The 13234-nt window shown below is 43.1% G+C and overlaps 2 protein-coding genes across 3 annotated transcripts; one reads left to right on the forward strand and one right to left on the reverse strand.

Moving 5' to 3' along the window:
• Nucleotides 1-240: 240 nt before the first annotated feature.
• fen1 (flap structure-specific endonuclease 1) lies at nucleotides 241-5110 on the reverse strand. Of its 2 annotated transcripts, none has more exons than XM_068581748.1 (12): nucleotides 5025-5110; nucleotides 4479-4597; nucleotides 3789-3891; nucleotides 3440-3542; nucleotides 3072-3135; nucleotides 2752-2861; nucleotides 2251-2387; nucleotides 1844-1910; nucleotides 1445-1576; nucleotides 1200-1351; nucleotides 741-855; nucleotides 241-570 (listed from the first exon to the last, which is right to left on the reverse strand). In XM_068581748.1, exons 2-12 carry the CDS (start codon nucleotides 4558-4560, stop codon nucleotides 493-495), a joined length of 1143 nt encoding a protein of 380 aa, XP_068437849.1. In that variant the 5' UTR covers nucleotides 4561-4597; nucleotides 5025-5110; the 3' UTR covers nucleotides 241-492. The 2 variants fall into 2 exon arrangements, with proteins under 2 accessions (XP_068437849.1, XP_068437850.1); XM_068581749.1 differs by lacking the exon at nucleotides 5025-5110 and adding an exon at nucleotides 4984-5004.
• Nucleotides 5111-5277: 167 nt separating this feature from the next.
• Nucleotides 5278-12939, forward strand: tm9sf1 (transmembrane 9 superfamily member 1). The gene is made up of 9 exons (XM_068581240.1): nucleotides 5278-5755; nucleotides 7098-7309; nucleotides 7837-7968; nucleotides 8295-8417; nucleotides 8640-8998; nucleotides 9817-9971; nucleotides 10188-10373; nucleotides 11189-11462; nucleotides 11902-12939. Exons 2-9 carry the CDS (start codon nucleotides 7103-7105, stop codon nucleotides 12293-12295), a joined length of 1830 nt encoding a protein of 609 aa, XP_068437341.1. The 5' UTR covers nucleotides 5278-5755; nucleotides 7098-7102; the 3' UTR covers nucleotides 12296-12939.
• The last annotated feature ends 295 nt before the right edge of the window (nucleotides 12940-13234 follow it).

A 13234-nucleotide genomic window follows, 5' to 3' on the forward strand; every position in this document is an offset into this window, starting at 1 on the left:
TTGTCACATCAGCATAGTTAGGACTTGGAACTGTTTGCACTGCATGAAAACCCTAAATATAAAACCACCGTCTGTAGGGCCCGTGGGCTTTCCACAGTAGAAGACAACTAGTTATTTACAATTCAGTTGTCAGGTATAAGTACAACTTACTTTCAGTAGTCGTGTTGTAATTAACTATATGAAGTTCATAGACACAAACAGTATATTAATATTAATAAAAAGACAAATAACACATTGCTCTAAAAAACAAAACACTTCAGTACTTTTATTCAATAACAGAACACTTTGGTAAAGCACAGCTCACTCTTGTATAAACTCAGTTGTTCAGCTGAAATAATCATCACACACAACATGTCATTGTGTTGCAGCTTCCTCTTGCTTCACCTGGACCTCTATGTTCCTTTTTACACTCTGTATTTAGGCGTTTGCTTGTGTGTAATAGTTGCTTCCCCAAGCTAACCAAGGAGTCCTGTGCACAATCTATTGCACAATCTATTTCCCCTTCTTAAATTTGCCCGGCGTGGCGCCCGTCTTCTGCTTCTTTTTTGCTGATCCTTTGAGCTCAGGTTCCTAAGTGAGGCAAAAGAAAATAGACCGAATGAGACCAACATTCAGAAGATAATGGATCATGTACAATGTGTATAACGCCAACTTGCTATTAGAAAAGTACAATTTGACAACATACAGTACACCTCATTCCATGGTTTTGGAAACACACAGCTGTTGTTGCTCTAACGTACCTTGCGTTTGGAGGACAGCGATCCAGTGATGGAGAAGAAAGAGTCCAGTCGTCCTTGTGTGCTGGCCTGTCGGCTCTTCAAAATCTTCTTACAGCCGTTACGCATCCGGTCCTCACTGCGTGCACATACCCACATAAATCAATGCGTGCATACAAAATGACATGTTATCCGTTGCACAATGTTATTTCCAGCTGGACGTCACATCATTTATTTTCTCAGCAATAAAAACAAGCATCCAAAGCAGCTTTCAGAAGATGGAAAGAGAGTGTGTGATAAATAGACTTTAGTATGGACTCTAAACCATGAATCACATGTACAGCCTCTACGTGGCCATCAGCGACACCTAGTGGTCAGTTGTTGTCTAACCAGTTGGTCTGGTCATATCATTGCAACAACCAATGAAGAAAAAAAGCAAGCAGAGAACATGAACCCAGCATCGGGGGACAGTTGGTGGTTCACCTGAATTGTTTCTCGTTACACATGAACTGGATCAGAGCTTCCTCATCCGGCTCACTCCACTTTAACTCCACAGTGGAACAATCCACCACTTCCGCCTTCAGAAACAAACCCCTGGCCTCTTTGTACAGCCAGTCCTCTGGAGCAGGGTGCTTCTGCATGAAGGCACACAAGCAACAAACGAAGAATCAGAACCAAACTCCCTCGTTCAGCTGCCCGGACGACTGGATTTTATAGCACAAACTTACCTTAGAGTCGATGTTTTCTAGGATCTCCTCAATGCAGCCATGTTGTTTGATCAGATCGATGGCTCTCTTGGGCCCGATTCCCTTGATGGTGCCGCAGTAGTCGCAGCCCAGCAGAATGCACAGGTCTATGAACTGGGATGCACCACGGAAAGATTGAGTTAATGCGAGGGAGACAGAAATGTCACCGCGGTACCGTGTTTACATCTTCACAGCTCTGACAGTTCTAATCAGCTGGAGAGTCCTGCGACATTTCTGTGAACACTTTGCAGTTTGCCATCTGCACCATCACCATGATGAAAGTGGACGCTGTGGCGCTTGAACATGACCCAAGAGGAAAAATGATAGTTTGATTATAGTGTATAACGTGCTGCATCTTTCTCAAAGAAAGGAAAAAGTTACCTGTTCATTGGTCAGGCCGATGTCCTGCAGGATGCGATTGAAGTGGAACTCTTGGATGGGAAGTTTCCTGAAACAAATAAATTCCCTGGCGATGAGATTCAAAATGACTCATGGTGAAACAAACAAAAACGCCATTTTCTCCTGAATGATTCACTGCTAATAGTACAATCCAACAACATGTGAACTGTTGTAGTAAATAACAAGTAATTTGGCCCGATTTTGCCTCAAAAACAATTATGGATCATTAAATTGCAGATTGAATTTGATCATCATCCAAGGAATAGGATTAATATCAAAGGTTTCACAAAAGTTGCACCAGGAGCAAAACTTCAAGCCATCTCTATTCTCTGAACATCTCTGCCACAGAGCGCAGCAGTTAAAAAGGGATGATGAAGAAACCGCATTACTTTGCTTCGCTGGCGGTGACGTGTCGAAGCAGGACATTCGTCCCGAAGGTCAGTCCATCCATATCCTCTGTGGCTGTGGCGAAGACCTTCCCGGCTTTAACCAGAGCGGCACAGCTGGCCTCCGCCTCACATGGAGCCTTCAAAACGAAAACACATCAGATTACATGTTCGAGAATTATTCACCCAGACACCTTCTGGTGCTCATGATTTTTCTGAGAAAGGCTTCTTCATTTCTCCAGACTGTATTAAGGGAACAAAGCCTATCAAGGGGACAACAGAAATACACCTCTTTTAGCAAACTTAAAGCAATTTTAAGAGAAAAAGGTGGCAGTATATATTTTACCACTATATTTTGTGTACTTAAAGCCAATTCTGACAATAAAGCACAGAAAAGAAGTCCTCATCATCTAGTTCAATGACAAGCAAAATGTGGAAACAGTCTAAGAGTAAGAGTAAGTAGGAATGAGTAAACAAGAGCAGCAAAGTGAGAGTTGATCTAACCTCAACGTAGGGCACTCCCATCAGGGTCAGCAGCTTCTTGCACTCGTCATTGTGGTGCTTTGTGACTTTGACCAGACGCTTGGTGAATTTGTCAATATTCTCTTGTTCCCCTGGGTAAAAACAAAACATTTTTCTCAGATATTTTTATACATAACAAAAGCAAAACGACAATTTTTTTACAGTTCGTCATATAATAAATATCAAGACCGATTACATCAGTTTACCGGGTCGGGGCCGACATGAAACCAGAGCACAACGATGTTAGACTGGCAGCACTCATGACTATTGTGAAATCAAGGATTGAAAAGCATTAATGGTACCCATTTCCTGAGCTTGAGCAAGCATCTTCTCAGCCTCTGCCCTCCTCTCCCCTCTCTTCTCCAGCTGGGGAGAAGACACAACGAGCAAAGAGAGAATAAGAGGAAGATCAAACCAGAGACAGTTGATGTAGCTTAGAAAAAGCCATTAGTTCAATGGGCGGGTAAGAACAAAATGTATTCAAATAGATGATTCACACGTAGCTTTAAAATATTTTTGTGTTCACTGGTCTATCAAACAACAAATCACCGGGAGCACCGCTCTGAATTAAACATCAATGCCACCTTAAAAAACATCATGTAACAGTTCTGACTATATTGTTTGAAATACAGGCAAACAAGATTACAGCGAGAGCAGAGCCCATACTAACTTCTGCTGACTTGAGCTGTGGGGGCTTGCCGTCAAAGACATACACAGGTTTGATGCCATGTTCCAGCATGCGGATCGTCCGGTAGAACATTCCCATCAGGTGGCTGAGGAAGAGAGAGAACAGGTGGTAAAAACATTTCAGACCACTGGCTAGACTTGAGCGACCTAATCTAAGAGCAATCCAAGAGCTACTCTATCTCTTATGCGTCTCCTACTATGAGAGTTCACAGCCTGAATTTATTTTACAGTGCCCATATATTGTGTGTGTGTGTGTGTGTGTGTGTGTGTGTGTGTGTGTGTGTGTGTGTGTGTGTGTGTGTGTGTGTGTGTGTGGGGCGGGAGGTTAGCACCTCGTCGTCTCTCCATCCTCGTTCTGCAGAACGTTACCGTCCTGTCGCACCGCAATCAGGAACTGGTAGATACACATGGAGGCATCTATGGCAATTTTCCTGCCTGCAAAAGTTCAGAATAGCAGCAAGAGTTAACGAAACAATGCCGTTAAGGGGAATATCTGAATGCAATCTAAACTGGTTTCTGTGCAAGCCTTCATCCGCTACAAAATTCATTGGTTCACCCAGAATTGATCTGCATGAGGTAAAAGATGCACAGTGTGGTTTTAATTGAAAATTATTTAGCTGACACAACTAGAGCTTTACTTGTTACACTTTAAATTACAAATCAGATGGCAGACAGGGAGGAATATTGCCCCCTTTAAAAAAAAAGATTAAAGACAAAGAAAAGAATGTTTTGAACAATCAACTGAAACATATTACGACATCACAATTAAACAAAATTGATTAATTGAAGTAATTATAGACTAATTTGGCCCCGGGCTCAATGAATCTCTCTTTATTGAATTACCTAGATCTACAATGTGCCGTAGCTGACGTGCCATTTTTGGAAGTGACTGTGCCCTATTTTGAGTCATCCTGCATTGATCCAATGTGCGCAAGGGGGATAATTAACTATTAATCTGATCTCTATCTTATTTATTATGCAGGCATCATCATCAGCTTGAAGAGAACGGGGCCTGTAGTTACCAAAGTAGTTCTTGATGTCTTGCTCTTTGATGGCACCAGGGGCCTGGTCAGCGATCAGCTTAGCAAGTCCATGTATTCCCATTGTGTAAGATGGAAGTTTGACCTGAAATCACGACAGTCTGAAAAACAATTAAAGTATTATGCATTATATTATCAGGATGAACACACTTTCTCGGGGCCCTAATAACTGGTACACTTAACGGTCGTATTTGTTTACATATGTGTTGCTTCATCAGAAGCAAGCCGAATTAAAAACTAGCTACTGGTAACTGCTAAACATAATGTCGGCGTGTTATTCGAGTGTGGATGGATGTACAGTGAAAGACGAAAAACTTAAATCGACAGTTTTTAAAAGGACAATCGGGTTGCGGTGTACAGAACGTGTCCTTGCAAGTAGCTTTGCAGCATAGCACTCCGTAAAGCTCCAGTTGAGGGGCTAACACACAAACAACGCCTGGTGTATTTATAATATACCCGCTGTTAGCGGACATACGCTATAACTTACATGCTAAATTAGGCTACACCGTTTAACTGTCTTCAACTCACCAGTAAGCGGCTTGTGCACTTGTCCCAGCGTCTCGGGCGCGAGAAATTGCGTTTCTTTCGCGGGAAATCAAACAGCAGACATCACCTATCGATCCATCGATGATGGCCTCGTGGAGGACGCCGCGCAGCTGCGCATCGACGCTCCAGGTTTGATTACTTATGTCTGGGTCCTAACGCGGAAGCGCTGGAGAGGCCTCTGATTGGTCCGCTGAGGGCGAAGGAAATCCGGTCAGTATGGCACAATAATAGAGTGGCTTATGTCACGGCTCAACCAGGTTTAATGTTGAATTTCAGTTAAAGTGCTAAATAAGCCACGTTAATTGTATGTGGCTTTTGAGAGGGGACATTTTACCGGCTTTGAATAACTGGTAACGTCGGAGGTGTGTTTTTCTGTTTCTCCGCCCACTCCGGAAAACTCAGCGGAGTCGTCGTTATTTTTATTTATAAGGTGACGTGGAGTCAAACCTCCCGTCTATACTGTCTCCTTGTGTCAATGAGAAGTACCCGGTGTACCCGGATACGATCGCAATGAACGTGTAATACGCTGGTGCAAGTGCATCGAGGATTTTTTTTCAAGATGTTTAGCTGGAGCGGTACATCTTTCCACTGAGCTCCGAGCAGCGGCGCATACCGGAGCAGAGAGAGGGACTGACGGGGCCTGGAGTCAGACGGGTTTCGGTGGAGGGACAGGTTTGGTTGGATCTGAAGGGACACAGCAGTGATAGTGATAGGTAGTGCATATTTGTTCTAACTTGTTAACTGTCCTAACTAACTGCAGCTAGTCTGTCGCTGTCTTTGTGAGTCGGGGTTTGAACACGAAAATGCAACGTGAATACGCAGCGTTAATTTAGACATGCTGTTTGTTTTCCACGAATCAGTGAGGCCCCTCAGTTCTAGTTACGTCTCTCTACCACGGCTACTGCTAAAAGAAGATAATTGACAAGTGGCTAGCTTCTAGAGACTTCCCCTTTTTTGGTTAATTCTCAACAGATAGCATCCCCTCACCCCCCAGGCCAGTACCTCTATGTACACCAGTCAGAAACCAGCTCAATCCACATTTTACTGTGAGAAAAACATCTGGCAAGCACATGCACCATCCTTCAGATGCACTCACATTCAAACTAAATGACATTCTAACTTTTCCTCAATGTTAACACTGAAAGTCAGCATGCGGATGCACAACACAGAATATAAATTGTTATCAACCAGATTGTAATTGCATTAAAAACTGCAACATCAAGACGCCTCATGGATTTTGCATCACTGGGACATTTTTAGCAGTAATGTCACATCAGCTTTGACTATGGGATCATCCTCTTGTATTCTTTTTTGATGAAGAGCCTAAAAGTGATGAGACCTGTAGGGCTTTGTGAGGTTGAGAACATTATTTGTATGGCTAAACTATTGCTTTTAAATGCACGGAATAATAAGTCATTAGTTTTTAAATACTTGGCCTGCTTGCTGCTAATGCAGGGCTTTCCTAAAAGAAAAAAAGGACCAATACTCTACTACAACATCCTTATTTCCCTTTCAAACGAAGCTGCTAATGAATATAAGCATGCACGTTTAGCATAATGTCGACAAAATATGTTTCCAATACATTTTAGAATTGAAAGCAACATCATACTCAGGAACTATTAAAAAAACAACATATTCGAGCAACGTCATTTTGTCTCTCAAAAACACTGTACGGATGGATAAAAACTGACGGAGCTCATTAAATTCTTTAATTCGGTTCAACCCCTCCTCCCACTGATTTAACTGATGAAATACATTGTAACTCTCGCCGGTTACACAGTGTCTCTGTTCTGAGTGTTTGTCAATTCCCTGCTGTGTTTGGTAGAACGTTGAGGGAGTGACATCGCATAAAATTCTCCACTTTCCACATTCGTCATTTTATGTCAGGTCCAAGTGGCATGACATAAGATGAGGTATTTCAAATCAAGAAATACCTCATTTCTTGACTTGAAAGAAGAGATCCACTGTAAGTCACGGAACGGACCAGCCTGGTTTAAATCTGGTTTAAAACTTGCTGTCCCTCGTGAACTGACGAACTGTCCATCTTTGCAACAGAGGTTATGCAGTGCGGAACAGGACACCCGCCAGGTGGCTGCCAGAGGACGATGGCCCTGCACTGCGTCTGGGTCCTGTGCTTGTTCTCAGGCTGGGCCGTGGGCTACAAGCAGGGGGACAACGTGACTCTCTATGTCAACAAAGTGGGCCCTTACCATAACCCCCAGGAGACATATCACTACTACACCCTGCCGGTTTGCAGGCCGGAGAAGGTCAGCCTTTGTTCTGTTTCACGGTTCTGAAATCCACAAAGAAAATAGAGATCATTTTCTCTTGCTAAATGCAGACACTTACATAAGGATAACGGCACGTCTAGTGGAATGGCTTTTGTCTGAATCATGCTGTATTTCAATCTGGCCATAAACAGAATGAAAGAAAAGAGACATTGGGGGTATTTTTCTATAAAAATGTGTTCCATTACATTTTTGACATTTGAAATATTATAGTTAATACTATTAACAAACATAAGTTCTATATAGTATAGTATGTTGCTGTTGATAGATTTTTCCTTTGTCGGGTTCTTTAATAAAATCTTTCTCTAAGATGAGTAGTGAGACTCATATGGTACTTCCACACCAATCATGCAGAGAGGAAGTGTGATCACAGCCAGCTGTGTTTTTGTTTTCAGCGTGTCCTCGGTGTAACTACCTTGTAGCCGTGTGTGCCGTTTTGACATCACCTCCTGCTTTGTGCTGCTTCTTAAGACGCTGTTGCTCATATTGTAACGTGTCTTCTTCAGGTACACCACAAGTCCCTGAGTCTGGGAGAAGTGTTGGATGGTGACAGGATGGCAGAGTCGTTATATTACATGCGATTCAAAGAGAACGTGGAGAAAAAAACTCTTTGCAAGCTCACACTTTCAGAGAAACAGGTATTTATTCACACAAGACCGGGATTTGAACTTAACACAGTGTACTACCGAATGTCTTCGGTTAAGCTTAAATACTCCGGGCACATGAGGATGTGTACAATTCATTAAGTAGCTTAAATTTTTTTGTTGAAACCACTCTGTCAGTTAATCACTGCATGGTAGATCACGGAAGACCGTGACCATTTTTATAAAACCACTTTTTCTTACCCTACGAGCACTTTTTGATGATATTCATTGCTCAACACTTCCTCAGTAAATGGTTCTCTAGAATATGCTGGTGATAAAGCACACGGGGTGTGACCCTGGAAATGTTGTGTGTGTGCCAGGTGGACGAACTCCGTGAGGCCATCGAGGAGCTGTTCTACTTTGAGTTTGTCCTGGATGACATTCCTATCTGGGGGTTTGTGGGATACATAGAGGAGAGCGGCTTCCTGCCTCACAGCCACAAGGTAAACCTCCTTGTGCTCCTGAGCAGTTTTGTGGAATGTGTGTAGCACGTTGGATTTCACAAGGGAAAGAAAGAGACAGATAGAAAGATTGTCTCAGGTTTTTATCTTTATACAAAGTAATCGCTGTTGTTCTTATCACTCACCCCCTGCGTCTCTTTTTCTTCCATTTCGTCTCTCTTGTGCTCCGTCTCTGTCTCTGCCGTCTTCTCTCTCCTCCAACAGGTGGGTTTGTGGACTCACCTAGACTTCAACATCGAGTACAACGGCGACTCGGTGATCTTCGCCAATGTTTCAGTAAAAGACGTCAAACCTGTTCCCCTGGAGGAGGGGGCGGGTGCAGTGGTGGGTGGAGTCGGGGTGGGCGGAGGCAGCCTGACTGTCACACACACCTACAGCGTGCGCTGGTTCGAGTCCACTCTGCCTCACGCGCGCAGAGCCGAGCGCCTCCGAGACTACTCGTTCTTCCCTAAAACACTGGAGATCCACTGGCTCTCCATTATTAACTCACTGGTGCTGGTGGTGCTGCTGCTGGGCTTCGTCATCATCATCCTCATGCGGGTCCTTAAGAACGACTTTGCCAGGTTAGTCAGGAAAATGAATCACGGTTATATCCGGGCCAAACTGTCTTTTAATAGGAAAGTTTATACTAAAGAACGCAGGCAGCACAAACCATATCACTTTGGGTGTTAGATACAATCTTAGACAAAAATAACTTAAAGGCTGTTAAAATATCTTAAATATAGTGACTAGAGTTTTTATTTGTCAGTCAACTAACTGAGAATGTCAATTGTCATTTATGAACCAAAACTGCCCACCTTTTGCTGGTTCTAGCTTCTAAGATGTGAGGCTCCGCTGCTTTTCTCAATTTTATATGATTACTTATTATTTGTACTTTCACTACTCGTTCACCAGAGTAACCAATTTGAGCACTTCACCCTGGGATCTAGGTGTTTTAATTGTATTTGTTTAAGTCAGTAGTTGCAGCCATAATTGTACTGTCTATTTACACGAGTTGAGATCAGGAAGTATCCATTTGAAAAGTTTTAATACTTCTATATTATCTGTTGCGTGTAATGATGTGAATTATTAGGGATTGCAGGTACAGGGTAGTTCAGATGTTCTTCACAGACAGACATCTTTGTGCTTGCATATGTGTCAGGCTCCTGAAGTAGAGTGTACGGTTACATACAGTATCTTTATTATTCTTAAAGATATGACTCACATTTAAGACGGTTAGCATTTATTTGTGCATTCAATCTTGTGATGATTCACTCCAGCCCATATGGACCTCCAACGAAGATAAACTTTCATCTCGATCGAAGCTAAAACTTGTGGGTGTCTCCTGCTGGTCGGGTACGTGATAGCATCATGGCTGAAAGCCTTTTTCCTCCACCTGCAGGTACAATGTGGAGGAAGAGGGCGGCTGTGACGATCTGGACCAAGGAGACAACGGCTGGAAGATCATACACACTGACGTCTTCAGGTTTCCCCCTTACAAAAGCCTGCTGTGTGCCGTGCTGGGAGTGGGAGCTCAGTTCCTCACCCTTGCCACAGGTGAGCATGCATTCTCAAATACACCCAAACACAACAACACACGGCTCGACGTGGACACACGCCGGGCTGTTGAAACACAAATAAAAAAACAGTTTCGGGGACATTGCTTCCGTTTCAAGTGAGTCTTTGTACGGACCAGCAGAGGAACGTAGCAACTGGTCACATGTGCCTCACACGCAGGAGTCTGATTGCTCTCTTGCCTCCTAACTGCGACAGGCATCATCTTGATGGCGTTGCTGGGAATGTTCAATGTGCATCGCCATGGTTCCATCAACTCTGCAGCCGTCGTCCTGTACGCTCTGACCAGCTGTGTGTCAGGCTACGTGTCCTGCAGCTTCTACACCCAGATCAACGGCCAGCGCTGGGTGTGGAACATCATCCTCACCTCGTCGCTCTTCTCCGGTGAGTGCGAGGAGAAGGGGTTCGGGATCACGACACACTTTGGTTGTCGGAGCAGCAGGGCTGGAAAGTTCATGCAGAACTTGTACTGAAGAGGGACCTGTTTTCTCTCATCAACCACCTCACTGGATCTGCCTGTAATGCTGCCAATAACTGGATTTTATCGCCATCCGTGCTTAGTTTCCGCTTAATTTCTCTCTTGTTTCTCATCATTGCTCTCACGTTTTTCCTTCTCAGCAATTTTCATTTGTGTATTGAAACAGCCATTGATCTAACATTTGAAAAAAAAAAGATAATTACATTGATGTGGGCAAAGTATAAAAATGAATTGATACTGATTCATTTCATTTGAGGCTTTGCCTTTGAAACAATCTGCTAGACATACGTTGTGGTCTTTAAGGAGTGTTATGTTCTAAAGTTACAGAAATTTAAAAAAGACAAATAATTTTATAACTGCAGTATGACACAAGAATAAGTATCATTAATAACTGGCTGTTTTTATTTATAGTGTTATGAGAACAAGCTGGATAGGAAAGGGCACCTCTAGTGTATTAGTGTTCTGTACAATGTGACAGGGATATTCTCCTCAGTTAATTATGTATAAATGTATATATTATGCATTCCCAGCATTCCCACTTTTGCAGTTCAGGTTAAGTCATCTTATTTAGTCATTTAATAGCCGTATCTCAATATATTTCCATAATTTATGACATGGGTAATTTCTAGCAATACTCTGAGGCACATGTTCTCCATGAATGAGCTGGAATGATTACAAATCAGTGCCTGTCCTTTATTCAGTTGGTCCTTCACTCCCACAGCTCCTCTGTTCCTGACATGGAGCGTTGTGAACTCGATCCACTGGTGGAGCGGCTCCACTCAGGCTCTGCCGGCCACCACCGTGCTCCTCATCCTGGGCGCCTGGGTGCTGGTGGGCTTCCCGCTCACCGTCATCGGAGGCATCGTGGGAAAGAACCGGGCCGGCAGCTTCCAGGCGCCCTGTCGCACTCGCAACATCGCCCGGCAGATCCCGACGCAGCCGTGGTACAAACACACAGCCGTGCACATGGCCATCGGCGGCTTCCTGCCGTTCAGGTGAGACGCCTTCATGTGTGGGAAAGAGATGCTTCCATCAAACGGGGAACTCAACGACATTGAGTCCCTCTTCTTCATAGTCACGACGCAGAGAAGTCGATGGATTAAATGTATACATGAACAATAAAGAGTTACTACAATTAATGACTTCTATTCTATATATTAGAATATTTGTTTGGTCGCAATTAATGATATTCTACAGTTCATTTTTATGTTAAAAATTGAAATTGTAGATTTTATTGTCGAAGAATTAAATTATCATTTTATAAATATTTCTTATTTCTGCACTCATTCGTGCCTAGACTGGTTTGGACGATTGAAATCTACTACATGCAATTATCTTGATGTCATCTTGACTGATGAAACATTGAAAGTGCAACCTATTTACTGGCATTTCCTCCACACTTTTTCCTTTTTTACTATCAATGCCCTCCCTCAGTGCCATCTCAGTGGAGCTGTACTACATCTTTGCCACGGTTTGGGGCAGAGAGTACTACACCCTTTACGGCATCCTGCTGTGCGTCTTCGCCATCCTCATCTCGGTGGGCGGCTGCATCTCTGTTGCGCTCACCTACTTCCTGCTGTCTGGCGAGGATTACCAGTGGTGGTGGCGGAGCGTCCTGAGCACCGGCTCCACCGGCCTCTTCATCTTCGTCTACTCCGTTTTCTACTACCGGAACCGGTCCTCTATGAGCGGCCTGGTGCAGACCACTGAGTTCTTCGGCTACTCTCTGCTCACGGCGATGGTCTTCTCACTGATGCTGGGCAGCGTGTCGTTCTGGGCCTCACTGGCTTTCATTCGCTACATCTACCGCAGCCTCAAGATGGACTAGACACGGACCCGTGCGCACACGATAAACACTTTTCACATAGCACGCACGGACAATCCTCATTACCTTATTTTGCTTTATCATACAAAACACACAAACCTCCAATGAGGGAGGAGATACAGGGGCCTTTTCCTTTATTTGATTGATGGATTGAACGAGAGCTGTCATTGTTGAAATAAGGGGTTGTTTGGGTGGACGTTCCCTGTATTTAAAGATTAAATGTAATATTCTGGTACAAAGGGACGATTGCCTCCATTAATGAGTGGGTGGGTAAAATGTATGAGTTATGTCAGCGAATGGATGTAATCATTGTATGATGTCAATGCACCCATTCCTACTTCATGGACCGTCGAGGCTTGGCAGGATCTAGCCTTCGTTTCCCACATTATACCAGTTTACCCACCGAGGCCGCTGACTCATACAGTAGTTTGGATTATTTATGCAGTGGTGCAAATGTTATTTACTTATTATACTCCCCCTGCACACAATATCTAAATAGATTAAGTGTTTTTTTTGCCAGGCCCTGTCAAGCGCCACTTGCGGTGGATAAGAGGAATGGTGCATTGTAGATTGAGGAGGTTGGTGATAGCAATATTATTGTATTCTATGGTCACCATTGACTAATTTTGGTTCCGATGTAAATAGTCTTTTCAATAAATGCTTTTTAATACAATATTTCAAGCAATTTTTATTGTTCCTTTTGAAAAAGTTGTACAACATTTTCAGTAAACAATTTATCAAAAATTACATGAAATATAAATTTTTCACATCTCATCCAGTTGTTGGTAGGTTTCAATCCAAGTTTGACCTACCACCTCACTAGTTTTAATGTTATTTACTTCAAGATGCATCACAAACACTTAATTGAATAATAAAAATAAGTAATATATGTAAACATTGGTTAATGTTTACATAAGCACTAAATGCACTAAAAGCAATAAA

This window comes from Clinocottus analis, unplaced genomic scaffold (assembly GCF_023055335.1).
Source record: "Clinocottus analis isolate CAN_PGR_092001 unplaced genomic scaffold, fCliAna1.0.p SCAF_18, whole genome shotgun sequence".
Classification (NCBI taxonomy): domain Eukaryota; kingdom Metazoa; phylum Chordata; class Actinopteri; order Perciformes; family Cottidae; genus Clinocottus; species Clinocottus analis.

Excerpts from the sequence above, each read along its gene's own strand:
- fen1 (XM_068581748.1), bottom strand. The coding sequence starts at position 4,560 with ATGGGAATACATGGACTTGCTAAGCTGATCGCTGACCAGGCCCCTGGT. Across the intron at positions 1,911-2,250 it reads GTCACCGCCAGCGAAGCAAA|GAAACTTCCCATCCAAGAGT; the intron begins GTAATGCGGTTT and ends TATTTGTTTCAG. Across the intron at positions 856-1,199 it reads TGTAACGAGAAACAATTCAG|TGAGGACCGGATGCGTAACG; the intron begins GTGAACCACCAA and ends ATGTGCACGCAG.
- tm9sf1 (XM_068581240.1), top strand. The coding sequence starts at position 7,103 with ATGCAGTGCGGAACAGGACACCCGCCAGGTGGCTGCCAGAGGACGATG. Across the intron at positions 8,999-9,816 it reads CTTAAGAACGACTTTGCCAG|GTACAATGTGGAGGAAGAGG; the intron begins GTTAGTCAGGAA and ends CTCCACCTGCAG. Across the intron at positions 10,374-11,188 it reads CACCTCGTCGCTCTTCTCCG|CTCCTCTGTTCCTGACATGG; the intron begins GTGAGTGCGAGG and ends TCACTCCCACAG.